The sequence below is a fragment of the Oryzias latipes genome, chromosome 14 (assembly GCF_053564925.1).
Source record: "Oryzias latipes strain Hd-rR chromosome 14, Olatipes_Hd-rR_3.1".
NCBI classification, from domain to species: Eukaryota; Metazoa; Chordata; class Actinopteri; order Beloniformes; family Adrianichthyidae; genus Oryzias; species Oryzias latipes.
In genome coordinates, this window is record NC_136250.1 from 28,616,089 (window position 1) to 28,643,641 (window position 27,553).

The following is a 27,553-nucleotide window of genomic DNA, read 5'->3' on the forward strand; positions in this document are numbered from 1 at the left end:
TTTTAATTTTTATTTATTATTTTTTCTTCTCTTAATTTTAAGTGTGTTAAGGTTATATTCTTCATTTTGTCAATATCCAAGGAGAGGCACTCTTGTTCTTGAGGTGGGGAGGCGCGGGGGGGGGGGGGGGGTTAAAAAAGACTGTGAATAAGAGAAAGCATTACCTAAAAACTGTTGATAAAGTTGCAATTTTTGTAATGGCTGACTCAAGTGAAATTTATAATTGTAAATTGTGTTTCTGTATTTTTATGACTTTGAAAATTCAATAAAAAGAATGTGGCAAAAAAAAAAATTTGTTTGGGAACTTTGACCTAAAAAAAATCATACACTTTGATGTTTATATTAAATACAAAGATATGTTGTAAGTTTATGTTTGACTTGATTTTCAAAACTGAAAAGGCTTCAGTTTCTTTTTTCTAAAATGACTAAATAGATTTTTATTTTTTTTACAAAAACTAAATTAATGGACAAAATGCTGGAAATTACATTTTTTTTGTTGTTCTCCCTTTCTAATAAAAAAGAGAGTAGAATACTAAAAGTTGTTGAAAATAAATCAATTCTGAGCTGCATTGAAATCCTATGAAACAACTCCTCCTTTTGGCCACTAGAGGGCCCCAAAAACAGGTTTTCCACAAACCTTCACTTTATTGTGGTGGAAGGCTTGAGAGCCCAGATAAGATCTTTCACAGCGCGACTCAATGCGCCTCTAATGACCCTGAAAAGCTGATGCACTGACGTCACCGGGACCAGGTCCTAGTAGTAAAACCTCTGATTCTAGATCAGCTCCTGGTCACAGAAACTCTGACACCAGATAAGCTCCTAATAGGAGAACCTGACACTAGATCAGCTCCTGGTCACAGAAATTCTGACACCAGATCAGCTCCTAATAGGAGAACCTGACACTAGATCAGCTCCTGGTCACAGAAATTATGACACTAGATCAGCTCCTGGTCACAGAAATTCTGACACCAGATCAGCTCCTAATAGCAGAACCTCTGACACCAGATCAGCTCCTGGTTGCAGAACATCTGACACCAGATCAGCTCCTAATAGGAGAACCTGACACTAGATCAGCTCCGGATAGTAGAAGCTCTGATACCAGATCAGCTCCTTATAGCAGAACCTCTGACACCAGATCAGCTCTTGATCACAGAAATTCTGACACCAGATCAGCTCCTGATAGGTTATCATGTTATCCTGTTAAGGTGATAGGAGCTTGAGTGTCTGATCTTGTCCATTGGTGTGTTTTGGGGGTCCTCCCCCTGTAATATGGGGTCTGGGGCCTTCTACTGTCCCTGTCTCTGTAGAACCACAGCAGGAGATCGGATCTCAGAACGTTCTTTGAACCTGCTTCTGGGGCAGTTATTTGCTTCAAAGGGTTCTTCAGAATGGGGCACAAAAAAGCTCTCTTGCTGATTTCATGTCATCTATCTTTATTTCACATTTATTTGTACACAATAAATACAGATAAACGTCCACCGGCGTGTAAATGCGATGACCTGAAAACTGGACTTCTCACAGAATCTCAGGAGAATCAGAACCGTTTTCAGGTCGACGAGACTTCTCTGATGAAAAAGAAACGTTTTGGACTTTTGTTTTTTTAATACATCAGGGTAAAATGCAAACTTCAAAAATAAGTTTGATGTCATTCAGATCTCAAAGAGATCAACCAGAACACAGCAACACGGCTGACAAACACCTCCAAGGATCCAAACCTCTTTTATTCCTAAATCTAACAAGAAAAAAAAAGAAAAGTTTTGCCATTAATTATACAAGAATCCAAAATTTCTGTAAACTATACATTTAAAACAAAAGAGATCAGACTTAAAGACACAACAGCGGCTATTTAAGGCTAAATAACACGACAGCATATAAAAGAGATGAATACCATACAGCTGGTAAACAAACATCTTTACCAAATACTGAGGGGAGAAGACGCCAAAAAGTGCTTTTCTATGACAGTATGGGTTTACATCCAGCAGCTCAGGATCCGTGAAATCAATGCATTTAAGCGTCACCACTTCAGTGTCGACCGTCACAGACGCTCCGGCCAAAACACGCCAAAAATCTGTGCGTGAACGCCATGAACCGTTACAGCAACAACATTAAAAGGGGGGCTTAAGAAATAAAAGATTGAATTTCTTTAGTGCCTTTTAGGGACAAAACAACAATTAGAATCGCCGCTTTTCCTGAGTCGGCGCAGAGGACCAGCCTCGGCCGCGGCGGGTTCTGGCCCAAGCGTGGAGCTGACCGGCTTTTGGTTGCATAGACGTGGAGTCAGCGGGGTTGGATGCAGGCGGCAGCGGCGCCGCGTCTCTAAAGGCATCAAAGCCAGTGAAGCTGAAGCCGCTCTTAAGGAACTTATGGTGAACTGAAGTCTCCAACCCGCCGGTGTGTTCCCGCCTGTTGAAGGTCAACCAAACACTAACGAGACATCAGGACTTCCTAAGTGCTGCAAGCGTTTCGTCTAACTTCCTGTTGTACTGTTCATCCTCTTTTGGACCCGGGTTCCACTGAAAGGACGCCGCGTTAAATCCAAAAGTGAACAGAAATAAAACAAAGATGTTGGTGAATCTACAGCAAACACCGACTCACCGGGAGGAATTCATTCTAAGTGGAAACAAAAACGAGACGCTGGGCAGAAACTCTGCAGGAGCTGAAGAACGGGATGAAACGGCTCGAGTTTTCGCTGATAAAATCTGAGTGAATCCGACCCGAGCTGCTTCAGAGGAACTGGTTGGTGTTCAGCTCCAACCAGGATGTGTATAAATCTCCACCAGAAGCTCTGTTCTTTGACCGTTTCAGGCCTGAAGCACGGATTTTGTTTGTGAATGTGAGGGAGCTCAATGGAAAAGGCGCTAGGCTCCGCCCCTCGGGGGTCTCCTGCGTTGTCTGACGGGTTCGGGGACCCCCCTTTCGGTCCTTCGGTTGGTTTGATCCAGGCAGCGTCCGTCACACCAGCGTGATCTCCACCTCCTCTTTACGCTTCACCTGCCCACGGGGGTGCTGCTTTGGTGGTGGGGGGGCAGCCCGGACCTGCATTAGGACAAATAAAAACTCAGCTGGTTGACGGATCAATATGAGATTTGCTAAACTAAACAATCTTCAAAGAACCTTTTTCCTAAACATGCTCCAAAAGGGAAAATTCCAGAGGTTGACTTGAAAGAAGCTCCGCCCCTTCACCTGAAAGTGTTAGTTCCTGCTATTTTGAAATGAAAGACATCTGGACCTTTAACTTGAGAAAATCTCCACCTTCAATCAAGCAAGCTGGCCACCAGGGGGCGACACAGCGGTGACCCCACTGCGTGTGGACACACTGAGGTCACATGACTGGGTTTGGTTTCATTTATTGGGGACTTTTTGAAAATGTGTAATGAAGCATGAAAACATTTGAACGCTCAAGCCAAAGACCACACCCCTATTTCTCGATTATTTTACCAGAATATTCTTTTATGGACAAGAGAGGTTAAAAAAAAGACGTCTTTGGAAGCAGACTGGAGGTTTCAGAGACGTGTGTGAAAACAGACGCCTTCATTTTGACGTAAATAAGAATTCCGGTTGTTTGTGAAACGACACACCTAGAGGATACTTGTTGAACTTCAGATATTTCAGGCTTCAGGCCGACATTAGGCATGGCGGTGATGGTGGAAGTGATGACATAAGTGCGTCTGCCGTGCTGCTCAGGTTCGAGTCCAAACCCCCACTGGAAGAAATCTGGACTACAGACACTTTTTTTGCGGATTTCTTTACTTGTAGTCCTGATTCCCATCGTTCTTTGTGAGTTTCTGTCTAGTGATGATGTTTTTGTGCTGAGTTTCATCTTAGCATAATATTTTCCTTCTTTCAAAATGTATTTTTTTAAATATATATTATTAGACTGTTCTGTTAACCGCTCATCAATTGTGTTGCTCGGGGACTCACAGGTCTTATGGTGCCTCCTTCGGGGTACTTGGGAGGCTGCAGGGACCCTCGAGCCGGACCTGTGGGGGCAAAAGGGACAGATTACAAAAACAGCTCATGGAGATGTTTGGCTCCTAAGAGAGGAGGAGGTCTTACTGTGGTACGGGCTCTTGCGTGATGCTGGTGGAGGTCGGTGGTCTCCGTTGTGGTAGGAGGGCGGTCGGCCGACGGGGGAGGCCGTGGCGCTGCAGGGGCTGGACACGGGGGAGGACAGGGTGGGCGTCTGCAGCGGGCTGCTGTGCAGAGGTCCCGGCTGAAACAGACTGCTGGGGGAGCGGTCGCTCTGAGCGGAGCCGGAGGGGGAGACCTTCCAGAAGAACCAGACGTGAAACACGGGGTGAACTTTAGCTCAACAGAGCTGCAGGTGAAGCGCACCTGGAGGATCAGGAAAGACTGCAGCGTACCTGTGAACTGCCGGGTTTCTGTCCTTCTCCATTCTCGCTCAGCCCGGCCAGGTCCTCCACCAGCACCGCCGGGAAAACGCCAACGAGGCCGTTGAACTCCCCCTCCCAGAAGCCGTCGTCCTCGTGAGTCTCCCTGCTGAGGATTCGGATGATGGCGCCTTCAGGAAAGGAGAGCTCCTCCTCCGTTTGACCCGCGTAGTCGTACAACGCCTTCGCAAACGAGACTGCGGAGACAAAAGTTCTAGAAAACGAACGCAACAGAGGTGGTTGGGTGGAGCGTCTCCTCACCGCTGGAGTCCCCGTTCACAGAACCCGACGGCAGCTCGGTTTCGGGTTCGGTGGAGTTGCTGGAGGAGTGGGACCTGGCGTCCAGCGTGGCCAGAGACTGCAGCATGCTCAGCAGGCTGTTGGAGGAGGGCAGCTGCAGGTACTTCTCCGGGACGTACCCCACCTGTCCGCTGCGGTTCCTGGCCTGAAGGGACAGGAAGTACCGATTAGAAAAGCCGATGAGGGAGGTCTGAGGTCCTCACTGCACGTCAGTCCAGTCAGAGAACCAACCAAGGTCCAAAATGTTTGAGAACCGTCCAGACTTCATGAGAGCTGAAGCTGTGCAAGATCTGCCGTTCCACCGTCACGACCGATTCCTGTTCTTCTAACAGACTTCAGGAAGTAAGACCGACTCCCGAATAACAAACCGTCCACTTTGCAGCGTCTCACTTCCGTCTCTGTCTGTCGGCACCACGGAGAGCGCCGCTCTCATGAAAAAGAGACAAATTTTTTTTTTTTTTTCTGTTGAAATGCCTTTGTAGGTTGTGTTTGCGTTAAGACCAAACAGTCAGTGTTAAACGTTGATCTAAAGCGTCTCTGAGCCCCGAAGTCCGAGTCTGTGAATGTTTTCCTAATTTTAGCGATCGGTTTTTGTGAGACGTTCGCCTCCTGCGCAAACTGCTCCGCTGCGCTTTACGACATTAAAATGTCACGGTCCTTTTGCAATATGCAGAATTCTCCTTAGACATTTATCTGAAATGATAAAAAAAAAAAAAAATCACTGATCGGGAGACAACATCCGATTTGCATGGAGTCTGAAACCACGTAATCGGGCCGGATTTCGGATCACGTGAGCAGATGGAGACATCGCTAGTTCATAATCCACAATGTGTTCATGTTTAAAAACTAGGACTAATCTCTTTGTCCTGAAGGACAATCTGAGCCTGAATTTAGTTGTTTTGTGGCTAAAATGACGTTCTATCAAAATAAAAGCCTTTAAATTTTGCATCAAAAACAACATTTACAAAGCAACAACTTGTTTTTTTTGAATCTCTACCTTTTTTTAAACATCTACAGACATGTTCAAACTGTCTTTGTGCAGCAGAATTCCCGTAGGATCATTTTAATGCATCTGTGACGGGGAACTGGAAGCTAAAACAACCATACCACCACTTCACCCCGGTACCGGCCCAACAGTGGAAACGTCGTCTGACATTAAACCGGTCCAGGGCCCGAAAAGGTGGGAGATCACCGATCTACAGAACCTTTTTGGAAGTCAACAGCAAGATGAGAAAAGGAGATTTACTTTGACCCAATCCTCCATGTCTCCATCATCAATGACCTCCAAGATCTCCTGCTCCTCGATGGTCAGTTCATCGGGCTGAGATGCCTGAAAACAAAGAATTCACGTCGTTCTGAAAGGTCCACGTCCTCCTGTGGGGTCTGCGTTCCACAGAGAGCCTGAAGTACCTTATAGGAGTAGAGGACTTTGCAGGTGAGCGGATAGTTTTTTAAGGTGCTGGACGGGCTGGAGCTGCTTTCGTCCAACACTTCGCCGCTGTCCTCCATCTCCTCCTCATCCTCACGCTCCAGATCTGCAGTTCCCTGCAGAAAGCAGCGTCAGCACCAGGAGCCGTGAACTCTGAAACGCCGTCCGCGGTGCTCTTACAGAGAGTGAGGGATCGTGGGTACTCAGGTTGTTCCAGCGTTCGTTCTCCAGCTCCTCCATCACCTGGTTCATGGCGCTCTTCAGCCACGTCTCCACGGCGACCCCCGCCTGCCTCAGCAGGTCCAGCCGCGCCTCCGCCTTCGCTTTCACCGTCTGCCGGGGAACGATAGGAGCGTTCGGGTCACCGGGAACGCCACATGGGGTTCTTAACCAGGACAAAGCCCCAACGTGATGAAGGCGAAAGACAAGTTATTTGGTCTTCCTCAGCTGCTGCTGCGAAGACGCAACAAATCTGCGCCTCGTGGCGGTAAAACATGACATAAAAGGAGGACGTAAACAAAGAAATGCTGCTGAAGAAATGGAAAACAGCAACAAAATATTAGTTAAATAAAGAAACTAAATATATTTTTAAACATATATTTTCAGGGATTTATGGTTTAACTCCTAAAAATCCTTTTCCGTGTATCATTAAGTTTTGTGTCATAATTTTTCAGTAACAAATGTCAAGACTTTCAAACGTGTTTGGATATAAATCTTCTGAACCTAAAAATATATAATACTTAACAAATACTTCATGTGTACTGTTTGATGACAGAGCCGTTGGGGTTAGGTTTTACTTGAACATCTGCGTACTTTTACTGAATACTTTTATTTTTCAAAATAACATAACACTGTAAGAACTTTAAGTACACGACTTTAAGGAACTAAACGTTCAACTAAATTGGGATCCAGAGTTTTAATGTACTGACTTAAAGCTCTGTGGGGCTTAATGACGTTTTCTTTGTCATCCTCCTGACTACCAGCAATGCAAATGAGTTCTCTGTAGAAAGCATTTCTCCCCACCACTGCATATGACTGAATTACCTCCTTTTGGTAACTACAGAGGACATTTCGGGCTTTTGGAAGATCCCAAGTGTGAAGGGTTTGGAGCTCTGGGAGGTGGAAGTTTTGATGAATTCAAAACATTTTTTTTCCCCCTCTGATCCTCAGAAGGGGAATCTATGACCACAGCGTTCTAACCAGCAGGGGGCAGTCTGGAGCCGCTGCACACAGTGACCACAGGCTCACCTCTGCCCTCCGCAGACTCTGCCTGGCCACCTCCATCTTGCTCTCCAGCTCGCCGTTCTGCTCTGACGCTTCCTGCGCGCTGTACTCCTCCAGAGCCTGCAGCAGAACCACAGACATGCAAAGCAGATTTGTTTACAAGCTCAGATGGAAAATCCAAAAACAATAAAGCAGCGATGCGGGAGCGGAGGGAGCGTGACTCATTTCCCCGCCGTACGGAAAACAAAGCGTTTGAACGCAGCCTTCTGGAAACACTCACCACAGGTTTCACAATAACTGAGAAGGAGAAGCTGGGATATGACGCGAGGAAGATGAAAGTTTGACCTGTGACTTCATCAGACATCAAGCTGCAATGATTTTACGACATCCAGGTTTATTATTAGCAAACCGTCTTATCTCGCCAGCCAACGATCAAGTTCCAGCTCAGCGTGAAGACTTTAGACGTGTCTAGAACCTGGAATCTGCTGTAACGTTCCTGGAGGAACCAGTGGAGAGCCGAGCTGCTGAGACCCTCTGCAGACAAACGTGTGCTTCGATGCTCACCCTCTGCGTGTGGATGATGCTTTTGTATTCCCGGGCCACGCGGCTCGCCCACTTCCTGGCCTCCTTGTCCAGACTGTGCCCCTCCGCCGTCCCGCTCTCCGTCTGCAGCTGCACCACCTTTAACAGACGCAGCAGAAAGTGACCCACACAGGGGCCACCTCAGTGACCTGCAGTACCTTGTGCACCACGACAACCGGCCTGTTGTGTTACGTGTGTTCCATGCACCTGTCGGAGCCAGAAAACACGATGCACACAAACGCATCGCAGTACGACAGAGATCCCTGGACATTGAAAGCAGCAGAGGATGAAGAACACCTGGGTGATTTTTTTATTAATGCCAGAGCTCAGACAGATGCTGTATTTAGTGCTGTTGACATTAGGTCAACATTGTAAATGCGGCGTTTTACAGACAGAAGATGGAGGATCTTGAGCTGCAGGATGTGGATGTATGTTCACTTCTTAACCCTTTAAAATCAGAGTCTCAGTTCTACTCTTGACGTTCTTTGGACTAACGTAACTCTTCAACTGTTACGTTCAACTGTTCTCCCCATTAACGTAAATCCAACGAAGGAAAGCAGTTTGGCGCTTTTCTTTGCGTCAGAATCCGTTAGAATTACATGAATTGCATGAACGGTGTGTTGTTTTGGTGCTGCCGGCGACAGCTCCCATGTTAACCCTTGTGCTATCCTATGGGGTCCAGATGACCCCCCCCCTTCCATTGACGTGTTCTCCCCACCATGACAAAGGTGGATAAAGGTGGAAAGATTTCATGTAATCCATGGACACCAGTGAAGATCACAAATCATTGAAGAAAAAAGGTTCAGAGCTCTGTCTAGTGGGTCTAGATCAGTATTTTTCAACCAGTGTGCCGTGGGAGATGGTCAAGTGTGATTTACCTGCAGCTATAACAGTTTGCGGAAAAGTCCCGTCCCTTTAACTGTCTCTGCCAATCATTCTTCAAGGCTTAATCACATGTCATCAGTCTGACCAATCAGAAGTGGTTAAAGTATTCACTTCCTTGTTCCAATTTAGCTCAAAAAGTCGCTCAGTTCTAACAAAAATACCAGCTAAAGCTCGTTTTTAGTGGTGTAGCTTTCCACAGAGTCCGGTGTCAGACCATGGAACAAATGAACAAAACAATGAATCTCCGAGAAGAGAGTCTGTCTGCCCCTTTTCTGCAGTTTTTACACTACATCTCCCATGAAGCATTGGCTTAAAGGGCCAGTGTCCGAGCGCACAATGAGTTGTCCTTGTGAAACGTCTTGAAACCACAACAAACAAACAGGTTTCTAAATTTTCTAATTGAACTTTTATTTCATCTCTTAGAAAAAACAGCCACATCTTCCTGCTTTTTTGGCCACAATTATCACAAAAATGCACGGGAGATTGCCGGGGGGGGGGGGGGGGGGCAGTAGATCAATACAGACCATGAGTTTCTGCTTCTTCTTTTTTTTTTGGATGCTGGTGTGCCGCGGGATTTTTGTCAAGATTAAAGTGTGCCGTGGCTCAAAAAAGGTTGAAAAACACTGGTCTAGATGACCCAACGTTAAAGTGCCTTGGATAGCACAAGGGCTAAAGGGATAAACTGCGGTGAAGCTTTCATCCAGGGAAGATCCGTCTGACACAAGAGCTGAATGCAATGGAAGCAAAGCAGATAATCAGGAAGTTGATCACTAAATTTCACTCATGGGTCATGGGCTGTGTCCAAATTCCCACCTTAAGCCCTAACTACTATAAAAACTATAAAGTGATAATTTATTTTTTTTACGGCGGATATGACGTCATCAAAGCTAATGTGAGCGCTTTGTGACGATTATTTATGAGTCCACTGCCTTCTGAAAGAGATAAACGTTGATGGTTTATTAAAAAAAATACATTTAAGTAATGTTTTTGGCAAAAATTGTTCCGACGCAATGCATTGTGGTCTATATTCACTGATCTACTGAGCGTCGATGCACACTGGTTTCTCTCAGAGACTTCTGGGAAATTTCTAGGGAACTGGATTTTGGAATTGTAGATTTGGACAGCACTGCAACATTTGTGAACACACTATATAGTGCACTATGTAGGGGTTAGGGAGGGACAAAGCTGTGATCTACGCATTTCCATTTATACCGTTTACTTTGAAGGATGCTCTTCCTCTTCCTCATCTCTGTATAAATGTGGATTGAACCTCTGGCTTTAGAACATAAAAATGACACTTGAATGGCATCAGCCCTGCAAAATGACCAGCGCTTTCTTTGGCGACCAGAAGTGTTAAGTCTGCCGTGCTACTTGGAAGGTCTGTTGGTGGTTTCTCCTGGTGAGGACAGAGCTTTGCAGAGACTTGAGACGGTAGTTGCCTAACAAGTGCTTCCTTCCTTCTTGGCACATCGGTGTGGTTTTCTTGGTCAAGTCAAAGATCTTTCTGCTTCTGTTTCAGGTCAAGAGTATAAAGTCTTAGACCAAACTGCCCTCACATGAGGATGCTGTGTGTTAAAAAAAAGGGGGCGGGGGGGGGGGGGGGGGTGTCAAACCTGTTCAGGTGGCCCCCACCAAACAGCAAGATCGTAGACCGCCCAGTGAACCCGTAGAGAAAACGTTCAAGCATGTTTCTTTCTAGCTGCTGCAGGCGACAGGTCCAAGTGAACACTTATACGACACTCGAGGGTGAGCAAATGTCATGCAGATTTCTCCTTTTTTAGCCCCCCCACCCCCCAAAATCCAGCCCGTTGGTGCTGTTCACGTGATAACTGCGCACGCCTTGCGCCCCTTCTGCCCTTCAGGATATCTCCTGCAGACATTTAAATTCGTCCATTTCCTTTGAGATCGGCATCAAGCACTTCCATGAGACTCCACCGGCTGAGATCAGTGGGGGGAAGTCGGAGGGAAAGGGGGCTGGGGTGGTGGTGGTGGTGGGTGGGGGCACAGATGAGGCCCACTCACAATGCCCCCTTTTCACGGGGCCCGGCCTACCTCTTCCTGCCCCTCCCTCCCAGCTCAGCTCTATTCCTTACCGGATCCCTCTGTCTGGTGCAAGCGGGGTGGGAGGGGGTGGGGGGTGGGGGGGCTGTCCAGCACCAATGTTTTCTTTAGGAACAAGCTGCCGCTTGTTTGACGACCAATCAAAACAGCGGCAACATTTGCAGTGGGAACAAATTGTCCAGTGTTGTCCGGAGCGGCGGAGGAAAGGAGCAGCAGTCGCGGGCCGGCGGGCGCCACTGGATGTCTTCACACCCCATCCAGGAGCCTCCGTAAGTCACTTGGAGGTCTGAGCAGCAAAGGCTGCTCGTAAAACATTTTTGGACTGAAGTTGACATTTATGCGTTTCATAAATTCCAATAAATTTAGACAGAGAGGAAAAAAAAGAAACACCTTAAAATAGATTCTCTGCTACAAACACTAAAGAAACGCTAAAGAAACAGGTGAGTATAGGTGTCGTGTACCAACACTTTGGTCATATTATTCTGTGAGTCGCAGCAAGAAAAGAAAACTTTCAATGAATCAAATTTTCATTAAAAATGTAATTTAAATAAACTACCGTGTTAAAACTACATCAGGTCACAGAATTATTCAAGTTTCTCTTAAAGAAACCTTTTTTTCATATAGATCAGTTTGATTAGGAATTTCATAAATGTGTATTTCTTGTGGTTTGACATAAATTAAGACGTTAATTTAAAAAATATATATATTAAAAAAACTTAAATTTTGCATGTTCTACTACAGCCTGTAGTTGAAAAATATGATTAAAAAAATGAAGCAACTTTTAGAAAACTGGTTGCAACACCAACCATAAAAAGGCCCGAAAGGTCCTGCAGGGACTGACAGACGGTGTGGTTGAGTAAGAACTCTGTTATGAAACCTTTCAGAGTTAGCACAGCTGCTGAAACGAGCTGGAAGTCAGTTTTCTAACATCTTGTCGCCTCTTTCTTGCCGCACGTATTCAAGTCAGTTCGGTAGCCGGGGGGGGGGGGGGGGGGTGGGGGGGGCAAATACTTTGTGAGCAGAATTTTCTGAGCTGCTTCTTCAAAGGATTTAAATCTAACAAGTGTTAAGATTGCACAAAGACAACATGAACTATTTCTGAGAGTTGCCAGAGACTCACGATTGCTGCGTTTCCACTGATGGGGAAGCTGCGTTAATAAATTCACTAAATGGGAACACGACGATTTAGAAAAAAAGTCGCATTAATCCCAAAAAGTTTGTGCATTTGGAGGAAGTTTCTGAGGTGAATGGAAATGGACATTTCGCAAAACTGCAATGGAAACCCTTTTTCTATTAAATGAGTCACGTGACCAACAACCGGATGGCGATGTGCTTCTTGGTAGGAACTGGCGGCTTGGCCGCTGCACAGCGGGCGCCGCCAGAGGTCCCGTAGCGTCACACCGCTCATCAAAAGTTGAGCGTGTCGTGTGGAATTGTTGGATCCACAGCTCCTCTGGAAAATCACCATTTCCCAAAATGGTATCATCCGTAGCCCCTCCCACGTGTAAGGAGCTCGCTGCTCCACGGCCTGAAGAAGACGCCGACGTCTCCTTTGATAGATGATGATGAGCGCTAGTGTCTGCTGTCAATCAAAGGATGGTTCACATCCGTTTCTGAATGACTTATGGAGCGAGTCGGTTTGTGTTCAATCGCATCATTAGGATTTCATGGAAACTGTGTGATTGCAAAACCTGGAGCAGTGGAGAAACTGTCGACCCAAATGAACCGAACACAGAACCAGGACTCATTCAGGACACCATAAGGAAGGCAGGACATGGACTGAAGTGCCTAGTTAAGGTCAGAGTTCATCCCTCTTACATGTTTCCTAAAGCAGTAAATAATATTTGATTCATATTAATAATAATAATAATCAGAGCTGACAGTTTTAAAGTTGACATCAAAGCTTTAAATAAAGACCATCAAACCAGTTTCTGCTAAACCTCATCCGACCCCCCAGTTTCTTTATTTTCTCTGCTGTAAATGTGAAAGAACCTCAGCTGCCGCCCCCCCGTGAGGAAAAATGAAGCACTTTTGGCTTCACAGTCAGGCTTCAGTCTTAAGTTCACAGCTGCACCAGCAAAAAAAAAGGGGGGGGGGGCATTTTTGTTCAAATCAAAGACGATAAATATTATTATAATGAAAGCTGAAGTCCAGCCAAAAGCCCAGATAGAGTCAGAAACCAGAAATGTGAAAGAAAAATCCGAATTTACCGTGTCCGAGTCGACGGGCTGGTATGAGAAGTCCGGGCTTTGCTGGAATAAAAGGTTCTTCTGAACGAAGAACTGCTGGTGAAACTCCTGAGCCACCTGCAGGGAAGAAACACACCTGATGAAACACACCTGAGCCTGGAAAACAGCAGCAGCATCACTCAACACGTCACTTTACAAAACCTCAAGACTGAAAGCTGCCCGGAAGCAAACTTCTCTCCACTTTTAAGATTCAAACATTTGTTCAAATCATTAATTGAATATAAAAAAAGGCTAATTTTTTTCATTTGAATTAAAAATATCACAAAGAATTTCTTTTTCTATGTTGGAGCCGTATGGAGTGATATTTATGCCAACATGTTGCACACAAAACTTTCTAAGCAGCAAATGAAAATATGCATTATTTGCTTTCAAATTCTTTTTCTTTGCTTTCAAAAAATATTCTGCAACACAAATGTTTTGGCGTGCGTTGTGTTGCATCTCGCTTTTTCCTTATCTTTAATTTTGCTCTCATACGTTTCAGTTTAGCTGCCATCAAACAGCTGCTGATTGGTCAACAATAAAAATGTTCAAAGCAAAAAAATAATAATTTGAAAACAAAGAAAAAGTATTTGAAAGCAAATATTTAATATTTTTATTCGCAACTTAGGAGGTTTTGTGGCATAAATATGACTCCATAAGGCAGTTAACTGATGTTTGTGCTCATAAATTCACAAGATTAGACAAAAACAAAAATATTTTCGCTTTTTTAATAAAAGAGACACAAACATAAAACGTTCCCAAGAAGCTTCTCATACAATCTGAACGAGTTCTGCTGCTTTTGCTTATATTCTGCTCAGAGTCAGAAACTAAATGCCTTTTTGGCCTCAGAAAAGGAAAATGAAATAAAGAGACTAGAGGAGAACAACAGGAGCCGGTAACCGAGGAGCGGCGAGTAACTAAAACCCTTTGAATTAATGATCAGGGGGGGGTTGATGGAGCTCAGCTGACATGCAGAAAAAGAGAAGCTTGAAGGTTTGAAGATGTCTGACAGTAGTGAGTCCAAACCCAACAGATTTGAGAGAATCTTTCCAGAGTGACTTAAGGCCTGTTCACACCGGGACAAATTTCGCCCGCGATTTTCGCCGACGTTTAACGCCTCGTGACTAAACAAAGGGCACCAATGAGAGTGTGCACACCAACGCGAAAAAACGCCACGCGTCAAAGCGTCAAAAAAAAAAAAAACGCCTCGGGTTCGTCTTTTTTTTTTTGACGCCTCGCGTCGTAAACTATACGACCAATGAGAACGGCGCTTTTGAACACGTGTCTGGAGCTTCTGAAGTTACAGTAAAACACAACTTGGGGGCGCTCAAACACAAAACTGCCTTGCTGAGCACACATACCAGCGAAGAAGATAGACGCCAAGTAGCGTCTACACTGCAGCGAAGAAATAATGACGGACATTCTTAAATATCCCCGAACCAAGCACCAGTTGGAGCTACTGGTGCTTGAAATATTCATGTTTTCTTTGTATGATTCTGACAAGCGCGTAAATACTTGCTCTCTTCTTCTGAGTGAAAAGCGACTTTAAGAAGCGTAAAGTTGCGCAGCGCCACCTTGTGTACAGGAGTATTTCTGTTTACATTAAGCGCCATCTAATGTCAGGGAAGGAAATTGCATGTTCGCTCGGCTCATCGTCAGCGAAAATCGCCTGGGTGTGAACACAAAAGACGTGGCGAAAAACGCTGGCGAATAACGCCTGGCGAATATTTGTCCCGGTGTGTACGGGCCTTAACTTGTGTTTGTGATGATCTGAACTCTGACCCAAAACCACACGTCGGGTCAGAGGAACCTTTTCCCCCCCGTGTGCTCTTATATATCCTATTGTCTCGTGAAAGCAATATCCTGCATTTATTACCAAAAGTGGGACATTTCCCATCATGCCTCATCAAGTCACCGCTGCCAAAAGTTGATATTTAAGGATTAAAGTGAGGTGAAAATCTGACCAGGAGTTAGACTTCAGTGTGAACAGAGAGCTCTCTGCAACGAGGAGGTAAAGGGGGGGAGGGGTTGCTTCAAGCCAACGGTCCCGCCCACACCTCAGTGAACTCCTGCTGCTCTGCAGGAACTATGTCCCAGAAAACAGCGCGGGTTTTATGGTTTCACCTAAAAACGGCATCGTTAGAATTCAACAGTTTTGGAAATAGAGGATGGGAGTGGGAAGCAGCGACACGTCGGTGCACGTGTGCACGTGTGCTGATATACAGACAGCTTCAGAGTGTTTGCATTACTGAATACATGTCACCATACAACATCCTAACGTTAAACAAGAACACGTTACGGTCTAAAGCAGACCACGGTCACTTTAAATTCACCTCAAAGTGGACAACTTCTACTACACCTTCAGTCGAAAACACACACAACACAAATCGTTGTGAGGAAATAGCTTTGTTGTGTGTATTAATATTATTTTTCTAGCAATATATAATTAGAAGATCTTAAAACAAAAAGCAGGATGATCCGGCGCGCAGAAGCCCGTGAGAAGAAAGAAAAACGGAAGCCCAATCAATTGTTCGATTGGCCGTTCTGCGTGTCAATCAAGTGACGAGGATGATGATTCGCTGATCAATTATTTCTAAAATATGTTTTTAGTTTATTTATCTTAAATGGCCCGTCATCTAGCGCCGCGTCCTTCGCGGTCGACCAACGTTGTGAGCGGGTGTGATCCTCCTGCAGATGTCAGGGAAGGACTCACCCTGGTGGAGCTGTTCAGGAGCTGGTTGAAGGTGTCGTGCACCGCCTGGTATGTTTCCAGCTCAGTCTGACAGAGGGACACCAGGTAGTCTTTCACCTGTTCGTAGATCCTACCATCTAAGACCTGCAGGCAGAGAAGCAGGTTCAGTTCTAAAGGCCACGTCCTCCTCCTCCACCTCCCACTGACCAGCTGGGATTCACCTTAATGCAGTCCATGAGGTCCGTGGTGTAGTAGCGCCGCTGGTGGGCGTTGGCGGCGGCTAGCGTGAGAAGGTAGTCGTTTCTGGCATGGGTGGCTTTGGAGCTGCACTCATTCCTCTTGGCTTTCAGCTGGAAGAGTCAGCAGCGTCAAAAGGGTTGGATCTAAGCCGAATCGACTGATTCGTTGGGATCCTACCTTTACCGTGGCCCTCTGGAGGCTGGACTTGGACTGGAAGAGGCTTAACCTGGATCTGCAAAAGAAAGGACAAAACAACAACCGTTTCATTGTTTTGTTTTTTTATTTTAACCAAAAAAGCGGTTTAGAAAAGTGTTTCAGTTGCTTTTTCCGGATAAGCACACTACCTCATACCCGGTGTGCCGCTTGGTCATGGTAACAGCTACCAGAGGAAAGTGGTATTTATGCTAAACAAGTGATTCAAAGCATCTTTTCAGAGGGGCGGTTCACCTCTAGCCATTTGTTTTTGTCCAGATGATGAAGCTAAGGTTTGTTTTAAAGAGCCGGCGCAGTGATACAGAACATTTCAGCTATGTGACCGGAACTTCTTTTTTTAGACGTTCGTTATCACTGCGGATTATCGCTTTTTAATGCACAGCCAGCAGCCAATCAGAATCCGGTATTCACCCCAACCATGGTATAATATAGAACATTCAGGTTAGACGACCGGAATGTCCTTTCAGGTGACCATTACGACTTTTTAACGATCACCCTGCAGCCAATCAGCATTGAGCCTTCACCGGGACTATGGTACAGCAGAACATACAGAGGAAAGGGAAATTGGAAAAGTTTTTATTTCATTTTAAAGTGAATCAAAATGTAGGATGAGAAAAAAATGTAAGAGTGTAAAAAAAAAAATAGAAGAGGTTTTATAAAATCCCCTTATTGAAAAATGTCAAATTCTCTTTATTCTAATGACGTTGGAAGCGAAGGTTTTTGTTCAAATGTGTCAACTAATACATAAAAATGCAGACTTTTATAAAAACTGTAGAATATAATGAATAAATGCATCACAGTACAATATTACCTGTTGCACTACTACTCTACAATTTCATCACATATTCGGTTATAGTCTTATTATCATAGACTTGCCAAACAAAATCAATATTCTGCTTTTAATCAATCACTTTTCTTTTAAAGCTGTGACTCAAATGATGTAGCCGTTTCCTTAGACTAAAACATTTTGTTTGTTTTTGGATACCTAATATTTCACAGTTATATCATGCGTTTAAACTTAGTTATCCACATTTGTTGGTGTTTGGTATCTGTTTCATTTTTTCTTCTTATTTTAGTGTTTCGAGAGAGGAAAATGAAGTTACCAACGGCTTTGTTCATTGCGTAAAAGCGGCAGAATTAACATGTTTTCTTCTTTCGGTTCCCCTTTGATCATCACCGAAAAAATAAAACACAAGTTAGCATGTTGTGTTGTTTAATCTGTATTGTTTGTGATTTTTGTGATGAATAAATAAGTAAGTAAATGTGTTAAGCTACTCAGAACTTTGAAGTTCATTTGGTGTCTTGTGATCTAAGCAGACGCAGGTCCTGCAGCATTGGAAAGAAAAGTGGGAGAGAAAAACTCTTACTTTGAAAATGTTTAACCCTTTTTTGTCCTTATGCAATATAAAAATGCAGTTTTTGAGGCGACTGTATCCCTCAAACATGGGGACAGGAGCTGCTGGTGATCTGTTGTTTGTTTTTACATATTCAGATTGTTCAGAGGACAGGAGCTTGGATCATACTTGGCTTCCAGCTCCGCTTTGTCCCGCACAGCCTGCGCCATCAGCTCAGCTTCCTGGTACTTCTTCCTGCTCTTGGTGAGCTCCTTCACCGACTCCTGCAGCTCCGCCTGGACCACCGTCAGCTGCTCGATGCACTAGCCAGGGAAAAAAAAGCGGAGACATGTAGATTCATCCAAATGGAGCTGGCACTGTGTCAGCAGCAACCTATGCATAAAGAATCCAAAAGCAGGTGAGCTGCAGAATGTTGTGTTTGAGCCACGCAGGCTCGCATGGAAGGATGAGGGAGGGGTTTGCAGCAGAAACCAGAGAGAAGACCTGGATCTGTTCCATGAAAAACTCCAGAGCTCCAGAAAACAGCCAGACAGCCAGTGCAGTGCCTTAAAAAGTCTTCATAAATCACTGACGGTCAATTAAATTAGTCTTTCCTCAAACAAAAATTTACTGGACAAAAAAACCTTCAATGTCAATGTAACAACAGATTTATACAAAGTAATGCCAATTAAACAAAAACACAAAAGGAAATGTAAATGTTTGCATCATTTTTCACCCCTTTGAGTCAGTATTTAGTAGATGCACCTTTGGCTGCGATCGCAGCACTGTGAGTCTGTGAGTCTGAGTCTGTGGACAAGTCTCAATCGGTCTTGCACATTAGAATTTCGCTCCATTCGTCTTTGCAAAACGGCTCAAGTTCTGTCAGGTCGCGTGGATACCGGGCATGAACCGCCCTTTACAAGTCCAGCCAAAGATTCTCTATTGGATTTGGGTCTTTGACTCCAGAACATTTACCTGGTTCTTCTTAAACCCTTCCTGTGCAGCTTTTGCCTTTTGCTTTGGATCATTGTCCTGCCCTCCATCTTAACAAGCGTTCCACAGCCTTGTGCTGAGAAACATCCCCACAGCATGATGCAGCCACCGCCATGCTTCACAGTGGGGGATGGTGTATTTTTGATGATGCGCAGTGTTTGGTTTCCGCCAAACATATCGTCTTGTCTGATGGCCAAAAAGCTCAATTTTTGGTCTCATCAGACCAAAGAATCTTCTTCCACTTGATCATGGAGTCTCACACATGCCTTTTGGCGAGCACTAGTCGAGCTCTAATATGTGATTTCTTCATCAGTGGCTTCCTCGTTGCCCCCTCTCCCATAAAGCCTTGACCGTTTAAGAACCGGGGCAGGGCGCCGTCTCTCACAGGTCTCCTACTTGCAGGTCTCCTACTCAGGTGGTCTTCATTTCCCTAATTGTGGCACTAATTGGACGGAATTAGACCATAAAATTCAAAAGGGGTGAATAATTATGCAAACAATTATATTCATTTTAATTTTTTTGTTTCATTGGCATTACTTTGTATAAATCTGCTTTCACACTGACATTGAAGGTTTTTTTCTAGTAAATTTTTCTGTGAGGAAAGACAAATTATATTGACCATGAGTGATTTATGAAGACAACCAAAGGGACAAACATCCTAGGGGGTGAATACTTTTACTACCTTTGAATAGCAGGTGAATCGTTAACCAGATCGTCAGCATTTTTTTCTGTCTCTGTTCACAACTGAGGGAAACGAAGTCGAGAAAGAGAATAAAATAATAACAAACAACTGCAGCCATGCTGGATTTGCATAAGAAATACATGCTAACACATAAGAAAAACAAAAGACGTAATAAGGATCTAAAAAACGTAGACATTGTAGAAGTTACATTCTAAAATTGTGTTCTTGTGGCTTTAAAGACCCACTCTGAAGATAATTGTGTTTTTGGTGTTTCTAACATGTTCTTGTGGCATTTTTCTCATGATGGAGGATCTATATAAAGAAAATTCTGCTCAAAATTGTATTTCTAAATATTTCTTTCTTTCAAAGATGCTTGAAAAATATCATATTTGTGATGCAGAAAAAAAATCTGGGCGGGGCCGCAGGGGTCCCTGCTCTGCCCCATTCTGATGCATCCACCTGCAGACAAATAGATCCACGATCCTCTTTGTTTTCCTCGTCTGAGCTGGAATCTAGATCAAAACATTATGGCTGGATTCCTATGATATTGCTCGCCATTTTTGATGCACCGCTAATGAGAAGTTGGGGGGTGTGAGGGGCTGTAAGATAGTGGGGTTGCATGTAAACACAGAACTCTCAGCAATAGGCAGCGGAAAGAGGGGCGGGGTTGCTCTCTGTCAACGGTCCCGACCTCAACTCAGAGGTCAATTTCTGATGAACTCCTGCCGCTCTGCACATACTGCCATAAAAAAAGGGTAAAATCATGAGTAAAAGACTAAGAAAATAGATAAAAAGAAAGATGATTGGAGTGTGTCTTTAAATCTAAAAGTCCCCCAAAGCAGCTACTCTCATTCAGAAAGAAGACCTTCATTCTGGAAAAGGTTTCGAGCTAAAAACATAAGAAACACCGCCGTCCTTTTTGTTCAGTTCAGTTCACAGCACAGGAACCTTTCTAGCTAAAATTGCATCATGAATGTGTGGTTATGTTGGGTTTTTTTGTGTGACTGTGTGCTCAAATTGTGAAATTGACCTTGTTTCTGCTGTGTAACCTTCATCTTGTGTTATTTCAGGTTTAGGTTTTAGCGTCTGAGCAGATCTTATGGGTTTAAAAGCACCTGTCATGCAGCGACTAAATTCATCCACAGCTACTATAAAAGAAAGCCTCATAAAAGACGCTTCCAGGAAGAAGCCTCTGTGGTTCTCTGCCAGGAACCTGGGCATTCTTCTGGGGAAGTTGTGAGGGCAAAGTTGTGAGCGGCTCAGGTGAGAAACAGACTTACCTTTCGGAGCTGCTGCTCCTTCTGCAGCCGCGCCGTTTTGGCCGGATCTGCTACCTGGACTTTGTAATTCTCACAGGAGCTGATTCTGGACTGTGTGGCCTGAACTGTGGCCTCCAGATAAGCCTTCCAGACCCAATACATGTTCCTGCAACAAATGCAACACATAACTGCAGCTAGAAATGCACATGCATGAAATATGCATGAAAACATATTTAAATTATTATGAGGATTCTTCGTTCTGCAGTTTTTTTTATCATTCTGCGTAAAAACTTTGCTGGATTTTACTTTTGTTTTGATTTTTTTATTTCATTTTGTTAAATTCCATCAAATCAACCAAAAATTAGCATTAATAATTGAAAATGTATTTATTTATTTATGCTCCAAAACTGCAATTTTTTTTTACCTATATACTTTGTGGAACTTTTTTTTTGTTTTACAACCCCCGCTTCTGATATGCCAAAGAATTCTGTTGCAAGCAACAAGAAGTTGATTTTAAATTAACTTTTTTAAATTTCTGTAGAAAATGTTTAATAAAATATTAATAATGTTGTATTAAAGGTTAAAAAATAAAAATAAAATATAGTTTAAAAAGGCAAACATTACCTATGTTTATATTTAACTGACTAAAGTAATGAAAACTGATGTTTCTGTTTAGAAAAAGGAACCGAAACAAAGTGGAATTTTCCTTCACCTGTGATCGGGTTCCTCATCCTTCTCACTGTCGGGCCAGTCCCTCTTCAGATACTGATTCGCCAACTTCTGCAGAGCCTGACACAACAAACACAAGTTTAGGAATGAGTTTCCATCCAACATTCTGAAAGAAATGTGTTTCGGGAGCTAGTGGTGAAAACACAAAGAACCAAGATAATCCGCACCAAAAAAAAAAAGGAATGAAGTAAAACTCCTGGTTTGATTTAATTTAAAAGAAACCATAACCATCACATTCCTCCAACGGTTAAAGTTACAAATCTAGGCTGCTGAACTGGACTTGGATCAGAACCACTGACTGTTTTTGAGAGTGTGACGTCACCTACAGAAAACTGTTTACTCTCAGCTCCAATCAGAGGAAGTCAATTTGGTCGCCATTAACGCTGCCATGTTGAACCAGGGGGCATCAGTAACCAGTGATTGGTCCAAGTCAATGTTTCTACGGCAACCACTCTGGCCAATCAGGATTGAGCTTGTTGGAAGTCCACATCACTTGAAAGCGGGCTACACAAAAACTGTCAAATATTTTGTTTGTTGGATGTTAGGGCCAGCAGGCTCCACCTACTTTTATTGAGCATCTGATTGATGAGAATGATCAAGAAGATGTTAAAAAGGGGATCAGATCCAGAATGGTTCGTCTGACCAATAGAATGACTAACAGCTGTTTATTTCTCTATAGAAGTCTATGGGACTTTGGCTTCTTGGAGCCAACAGGTACTTCCTGTTTGGAATACCAGGAGGGAGGAGCCACTCAGTCCAGGTCTTATTCACAGTCAACAATCAGATCCAATGTCCTCACTAAGTGTTATATAAAATATCACGTTAAAGTTTTTCCCGTTAAACAAAAATACAAGGAGAATTTTCTGTCAGTCTTCACTCAAAAAGACAGGAACGAACAGCAGAGAAATTTGTTTTAATCTGCACTAAATCTTGTCATTTAAGCAAAAAAACAAAATTCCTTTTCTAAAATAAAGTTCTCTGCTTTGGCTAACCCACAGTTACATTTTGTTCCCATTATTTCTAATGGAAAGTTTCCAAAAATTCCAGCCATTTGGCAGGTATACACTAATCTGACACCCTGGATTAAAAAATGCAGATAGGTGTTGTTGTGCAGACGACAACCGTCAACCTCGCAAACATCTCTGTTCGGCAGGGGCAGATAGTTTTCTCTGGATGAACGGCTGAGGAATGCTTTGAGGAACGTGCCCCAGAAATTCCCCTAATTTTCATGCCATCCAACATCTGTGGGATGAACTGGAAGACTTCTAACTCTGCAGATGGACGGGTTGTTCTTTAACCATACTGAGCGTACCATGCAGCAGTGGATTCCTCTAAGACAGAAGAAAGATGATCCACAGGATAAATTCCAGAAGAAAACTGATACAGTTCACTACACAGAGCAAATGTTTTGATTTGATTTGAAATGGTTTATTTCAAGCAATCAAAACAAAAATAATACACAAAAACATATACAATCATCAGTTATACATTCATACAAATAAGTATCAAACTTTAGAGGAGTAGACATTAAATCAAAGAAAGGGAGTGGAAGGAAGCAAACTCATAGTCAGGACCATAACTTTCTAATTTCTAATGTAGTTTCTGTACATTATCACAGTGAATTTTACATAAAACAACTCAGATGCCATTGAAGTGCAGACTTTCAGCTTTTATTCCTTGGTTTGAACAAAAAGATTGCATAAAAATGTGAAAAACCAAAGCATTTTTTAAACACAATCCCTTCATTTCATGGGCTGGTAAGTAATTGGACAATTGACTTCCATGCTATTGCATGGGCACTTGTGGACAATTCCCTTGTTATGTAATTATGAGTGAAGCAGATAAAAGGCCTGGAGTTGATTAGAGGACTCGTGCTTGCATTTGGAAGATTTTGCTGTGAACAGACAACATGCGGTCAAAGGAGCTCTCCATGCAGGTGAAAGGAGCCATCATTTAGCTGAGAAAACAGAAAAAAACATGCCAGGAATTGCTACAGTATTAGGAGTGGCAAAATCAACAGTGTGGTACATCCTGAGAAAGAGAGAAAGCACTGGTGAACTCAGCAACGCAAAAAGACCTGGACGTCCACGGAAGACAACAGTGGTGGATGATGGCAGAATCATTTCCATAGTGATGAGGAACCCGTTCACATCAGCCAACCAAGTGAACAACACTCTCCAGGAGGTAGGCGGATCAATATCCAAGGCTACCATAAAAAGAAGACTGCATGAAAGTAGATACAGAGGGTACACTGCAAGATGCAAGCCACTCATAAGCCTCAAGAATAGGAAGGCTAGATTGGACTTTGCTAAAAAGCATCTAAAAAAGTTCTGGAAAAACATTCTTTGGACAGATGAAACCAAATCAGCCTCTACCAGAATGATGGCAAGAGAAAAGTATGGAGAAGGCGTAGAGAAGCTCCTGATCCAAAGCACACTACATCATCAGTAAAACACGGTGGAGGCAGTGTGATGGTCTGGGCGTGCATGGCTGCTAGTGGCACTGGGACACTAGTGTTTATTGATGACGTGACACAGGACAGAAGCAGCCTAATGAATTCTGAGGTGTTCAGAGACAAACTGTCTGCGCAGATCCAGGTGAATGCAGCCCTGTCTGCGCAGATCCAGGTGAATGCAGCTCTGTCTGCGCAGATCCAGGTCAATGCAGCCCTGTCTGCGCAGATCCAGGTGAATGCAGCCAAACTGATTGGGCGGCGTTTCATAATACAGATGGACAACGACCCAAAACATACAGCCAAAGCAACTCAGGAGTTTATTAAAGCAAAGAAGTGGAATATTCTGGAATGGCCAAGTCAGTCACCTGATCTTAACCCAATTGAGCAGCATTTCACTTGTTGAAGACTAAACTTCAGACAGAAAGGCCCACAAACAAACAGCAACTGTTTGCCGCTGCAGTAAAGGCCTGGCAGAGCATTCAGAAGGAGAAAACCCAGCATCTGGTGACGTCCATGAGTTCAAGACTTCAGGCTGTCATTGCCAACAAAGGCTTTTCAACCAAATATTAGTAATGACCATTTTGTTTTCAGTTATTTCATTTGTCCAATTACTTACCAGCCCATGAAAAGAAGGGATTGTGTTTAAAAAATGCTTTAGTTTTTCACATTTTTATGCAATCTTTTTGTTCAACCCATGGAATAAAAGCTGAAAGTCTGCACTTCAATGGCATCTGAGTTGTTTTATTTAGAATTCATTTTAATTTATTGTTACTTTTGAACGTTTCAAGTAATTTCAGTGAGCATTGTGGACTTTCTTTTTTTAACTGAGGGGTACCAACAATTTTGTCCACCACTGTATATTTGGCAAATTGAGCACAACGGAAATTGATTGACAAGGTCTACAGCTAATCAGTATACTGGACACAATCCTCTATAAAAAAAAAATGTAAGTCCAACAAACAGAATGACCACGAAAGATGAACAAAGACATAACGAGGGAACACTGGAAATAAAATATAAAACAAAACTATACATTCAGAGGTCTTTTTGCTCATCCTTCATTGGATCAGACCAGTATTTCCCAAACCTGGTCCTTGAGGCACACTGTCCCACATGTTTTCCATGATGCCCTGTTCATGTGGACCTGATTCAGGTCATCATCACGCTCTGCAGAGGACCATCGTCAAAGTGTTTGGCAGGGTTTGTAGGAAAAAAAATGCAGGACAGAGTTCCAGACTATAATTTAGTTGGAAAGTGTATGCTTAAACAAAATACAAAATATGCAAGCATGTACACAAAATATAAATGACAGTGATGTGAGGAAATGCAAAGAAGGCATAAGTATTCCCCAAAAAAGAAAGGAGATCTAGGGGTGTATTCAGACTGGAAAAGACATTTGGTTTAATTTGGTACGGATCGAGTTCTGAACCTTACGTTTGGTCAGTATTCAGACTGCCATCTGATTGGACATTCTGGTTTCGAACCAAATCTTGTAAACAAAACCACTTGACTAAAGATCTCTTCAGTCAATCTACTACTACGAGGGCGGGGCAAAGCAACCAGAGAAGGAATAATGGAACCAGTCCTCGTTGGGATCGTTCATTCAAGTTTTATATTTCACTGACCAATTCTGAACGTCTGTATCCACGCCAGGTAAAACACCTTTTAATTGTGTCTTTGGTCTGGCTGAGGCGTGCTGCAAGGCGGTTACTGAAGAAACGGCGACTAAAAAGGTACTTTGATAAGTGATTAAATAGATTGTCGGGAAAAGAGTGAGAATCAATGTGCATCGGGTTAAAAGTTGTGCTAATGAGCCTGCATTCATCTGAACACATTTCAATGAGTTGCTGCGTCTCCGTCTACGTCACATGACGGCCAGCTACGGTGGCCGTTTGGTTCGTTTGTTCCTCTCCGAGCACGGTGCTTATTCAGACTAAGGAAACTCAGAGCGAACCAAAGCTCAGTCCAGTTGGAAACGAACTGCGACCACCTCGAAAGATGGGTCCGAGAGCGGTTCCTGGTTCCGGACCAGGGTCCGCTTGGCTGTATTCAGATTGAAAATTTGTTCCGGATTATCGGGGGAAACCAACTCTGGTTCACTTTAAGCTAAACCAAATGTGTCCGGTCTGAATCCAATTTGGTTATTACCTTTTTTACATTTATCCTTTCTGAAACAACTAGACAACATAAAAAGAATTGAGAGAATAAACTATGTTTGGGTTCATAAAAACGTAAACATTTTGTAGAAAATGTTATTCTTTGAAAGACCCTTATTCCCCAATTGAAGAGCCAAAGCTTTATTCCTCTGATAAAACGGTTATTTTATCATCTGTTTAATGTGGTTGTTTGTCAACCTTCTCTGAGCCAATTTACACTTTATCCTTAAAAAATGCCAAGACTCATCCCCAACCGTAAATGTAAAAAGAATGAAACTATATTGGCTGTAATACAATATACAGTCATTTTCTATCAAAGTGTTTTGAAGAATAATCAAATGATCAGAAAGAAAAAAGTATTTTCTGATCTTTCATATTTCTACAGTCAGTGTGAAACCTGGGCCTGTTTGGATAAAAACAAATGGTTTCATTTTGTTTAATCAATTAGGTGAATTTGAAAAAATTCCCAAAATACACCTGACCATCTCTCACTAGTTAATGAAACACTGGTCTAATGTACAGACAGTACAAAAAAAAAAAACTTTTCCCACATCATCCAGAAAGACGCCCCTATAAAGAGTAAAACGTCTATCGTTCCCTTGTTGTGCAGTTGAAAGTGCACAACCCTCTGGTCTTCATCCTCCTGGTGCTGGAGCTTCACCGATGACAGACCGGCTCATTGTGGCCTCGGACACAGAGAGGGTCACAGAACTGGCCTGGTGGACTCGTCTGGACGGCGTGAGGGGAGGCGAGCAAAACTGCGGAGGAAGAGCCGCACAGAGGAGGACTTTTTCGCCGCTCCGTGTGACACGAATAACAATTTTCCACCAGCAGGTGTAGGAAACGCGGGAAAAGGCTCTTTGAGGGAAACATCTGAAAAGCTCGGATGGAACTGAAGCCAGCTGGCTGTTCCAGAGACGCTGACCCACTTTGACTCGATCGTACGGAGCGAGCCAGGACAGACTTTGAGTTTGCAGCAGTTAGACTGGAAGGAAATTGGTTTCTTTAAAAACAGAAAAGCAAACAAAAAAAATGCATTTTAATTGCATCTTTTTTTACATGTGAAATGGTTTACTTCTCTGGGGGGAAAAGCAGGTAATGATTAACAATCAACCAAGATAAGGAGAAGAAATGTTTCTCTTTAATAAGATTTTTTTTTTTTTTTGCTGCAAAAGACAAGAAAATGTCCCCATTGTGACGTAGAGTTTATCTATTCTATTCTATTGTATAAGGCATTCATTATTAACAGAAGGGACTTTGAGGTTTCTGCACAGATCAGGCTTCATTCTCTGCAGGAATCTCAGCATCTTCCTGATGCATGAAGCACAAACCAGGACTTGTGAGCGATGTTTGTTTATCCAGGACGTTCTGTCTGATCCAACTGAGACAATCTCCACGTTGGCTGTTCAAAAGAATAAAATCTAAGTTTTTTAAAGGTAAAATTTCTATTTTTAGTGATCCTGGAGAGCCTAAGAAAAATTCTCTTCTAGGCGGTTAAAATTCATTTGACTCTTTTTTTTTGTGTGTTTATGTTGGGTAGCAACACTAAACAGCAGCCAATGAATCAATAAAAAGAAAAGAATGAATAAACTGGAACTATCATTTGTCTCTCTTCTACGCATCAGTCTGCAGGCTGATCCAAGGCCTCATTTGTAAAACTGAGACCATGGCGTACATACGGCAAAATCCGAATGGAAACA

The 27,553-nt window shown here is 43.3% G+C and overlaps 1 protein-coding gene across 1 annotated transcript in view; it reads right to left on the bottom strand.

Annotated features, from left to right (window-relative positions):
* Positions 1–1,416: 1,416 nt before the first annotated feature.
* LOC101168430 (F-BAR and double SH3 domains protein 2) overlaps positions 1,417–27,553 on the bottom strand; it is a 41,675-nt gene continuing 15,538 nt past the window's right edge. Inside the window, exons 5-21 of the mRNA XM_023962361.2 lie at positions 21,226–21,302; positions 20,535–20,679; positions 17,769–17,902; positions 16,210–16,264; positions 16,014–16,142; positions 15,814–15,936; positions 13,083–13,178; positions 7,909–8,025; positions 7,369–7,464; positions 6,301–6,453; positions 6,102–6,236; positions 5,938–6,021; positions 4,653–4,836; positions 4,365–4,588; positions 4,057–4,267; positions 3,922–3,980; positions 1,417–3,036 (exon numbers count right to left, since the gene is read on the bottom strand). Coding sequence (XP_023818129.1) covers positions 2,953–3,036; positions 3,922–3,980; positions 4,057–4,267; positions 4,365–4,588; positions 4,653–4,836; positions 5,938–6,021; positions 6,102–6,236; positions 6,301–6,453; positions 7,369–7,464; positions 7,909–8,025; positions 13,083–13,178; positions 15,814–15,936; positions 16,014–16,142; positions 16,210–16,264; positions 17,769–17,902; positions 20,535–20,679; positions 21,226–21,302 — 2,106 coding nt within the window. The 3' untranslated portion in view covers positions 1,417–2,952. The remainder of the gene's footprint in view (positions 3,037–3,921; positions 3,981–4,056; positions 4,268–4,364; positions 4,589–4,652; positions 4,837–5,937; positions 6,022–6,101; positions 6,237–6,300; positions 6,454–7,368; positions 7,465–7,908; positions 8,026–13,082; positions 13,179–15,813; positions 15,937–16,013; positions 16,143–16,209; positions 16,265–17,768; positions 17,903–20,534; positions 20,680–21,225; positions 21,303–27,553) is intronic.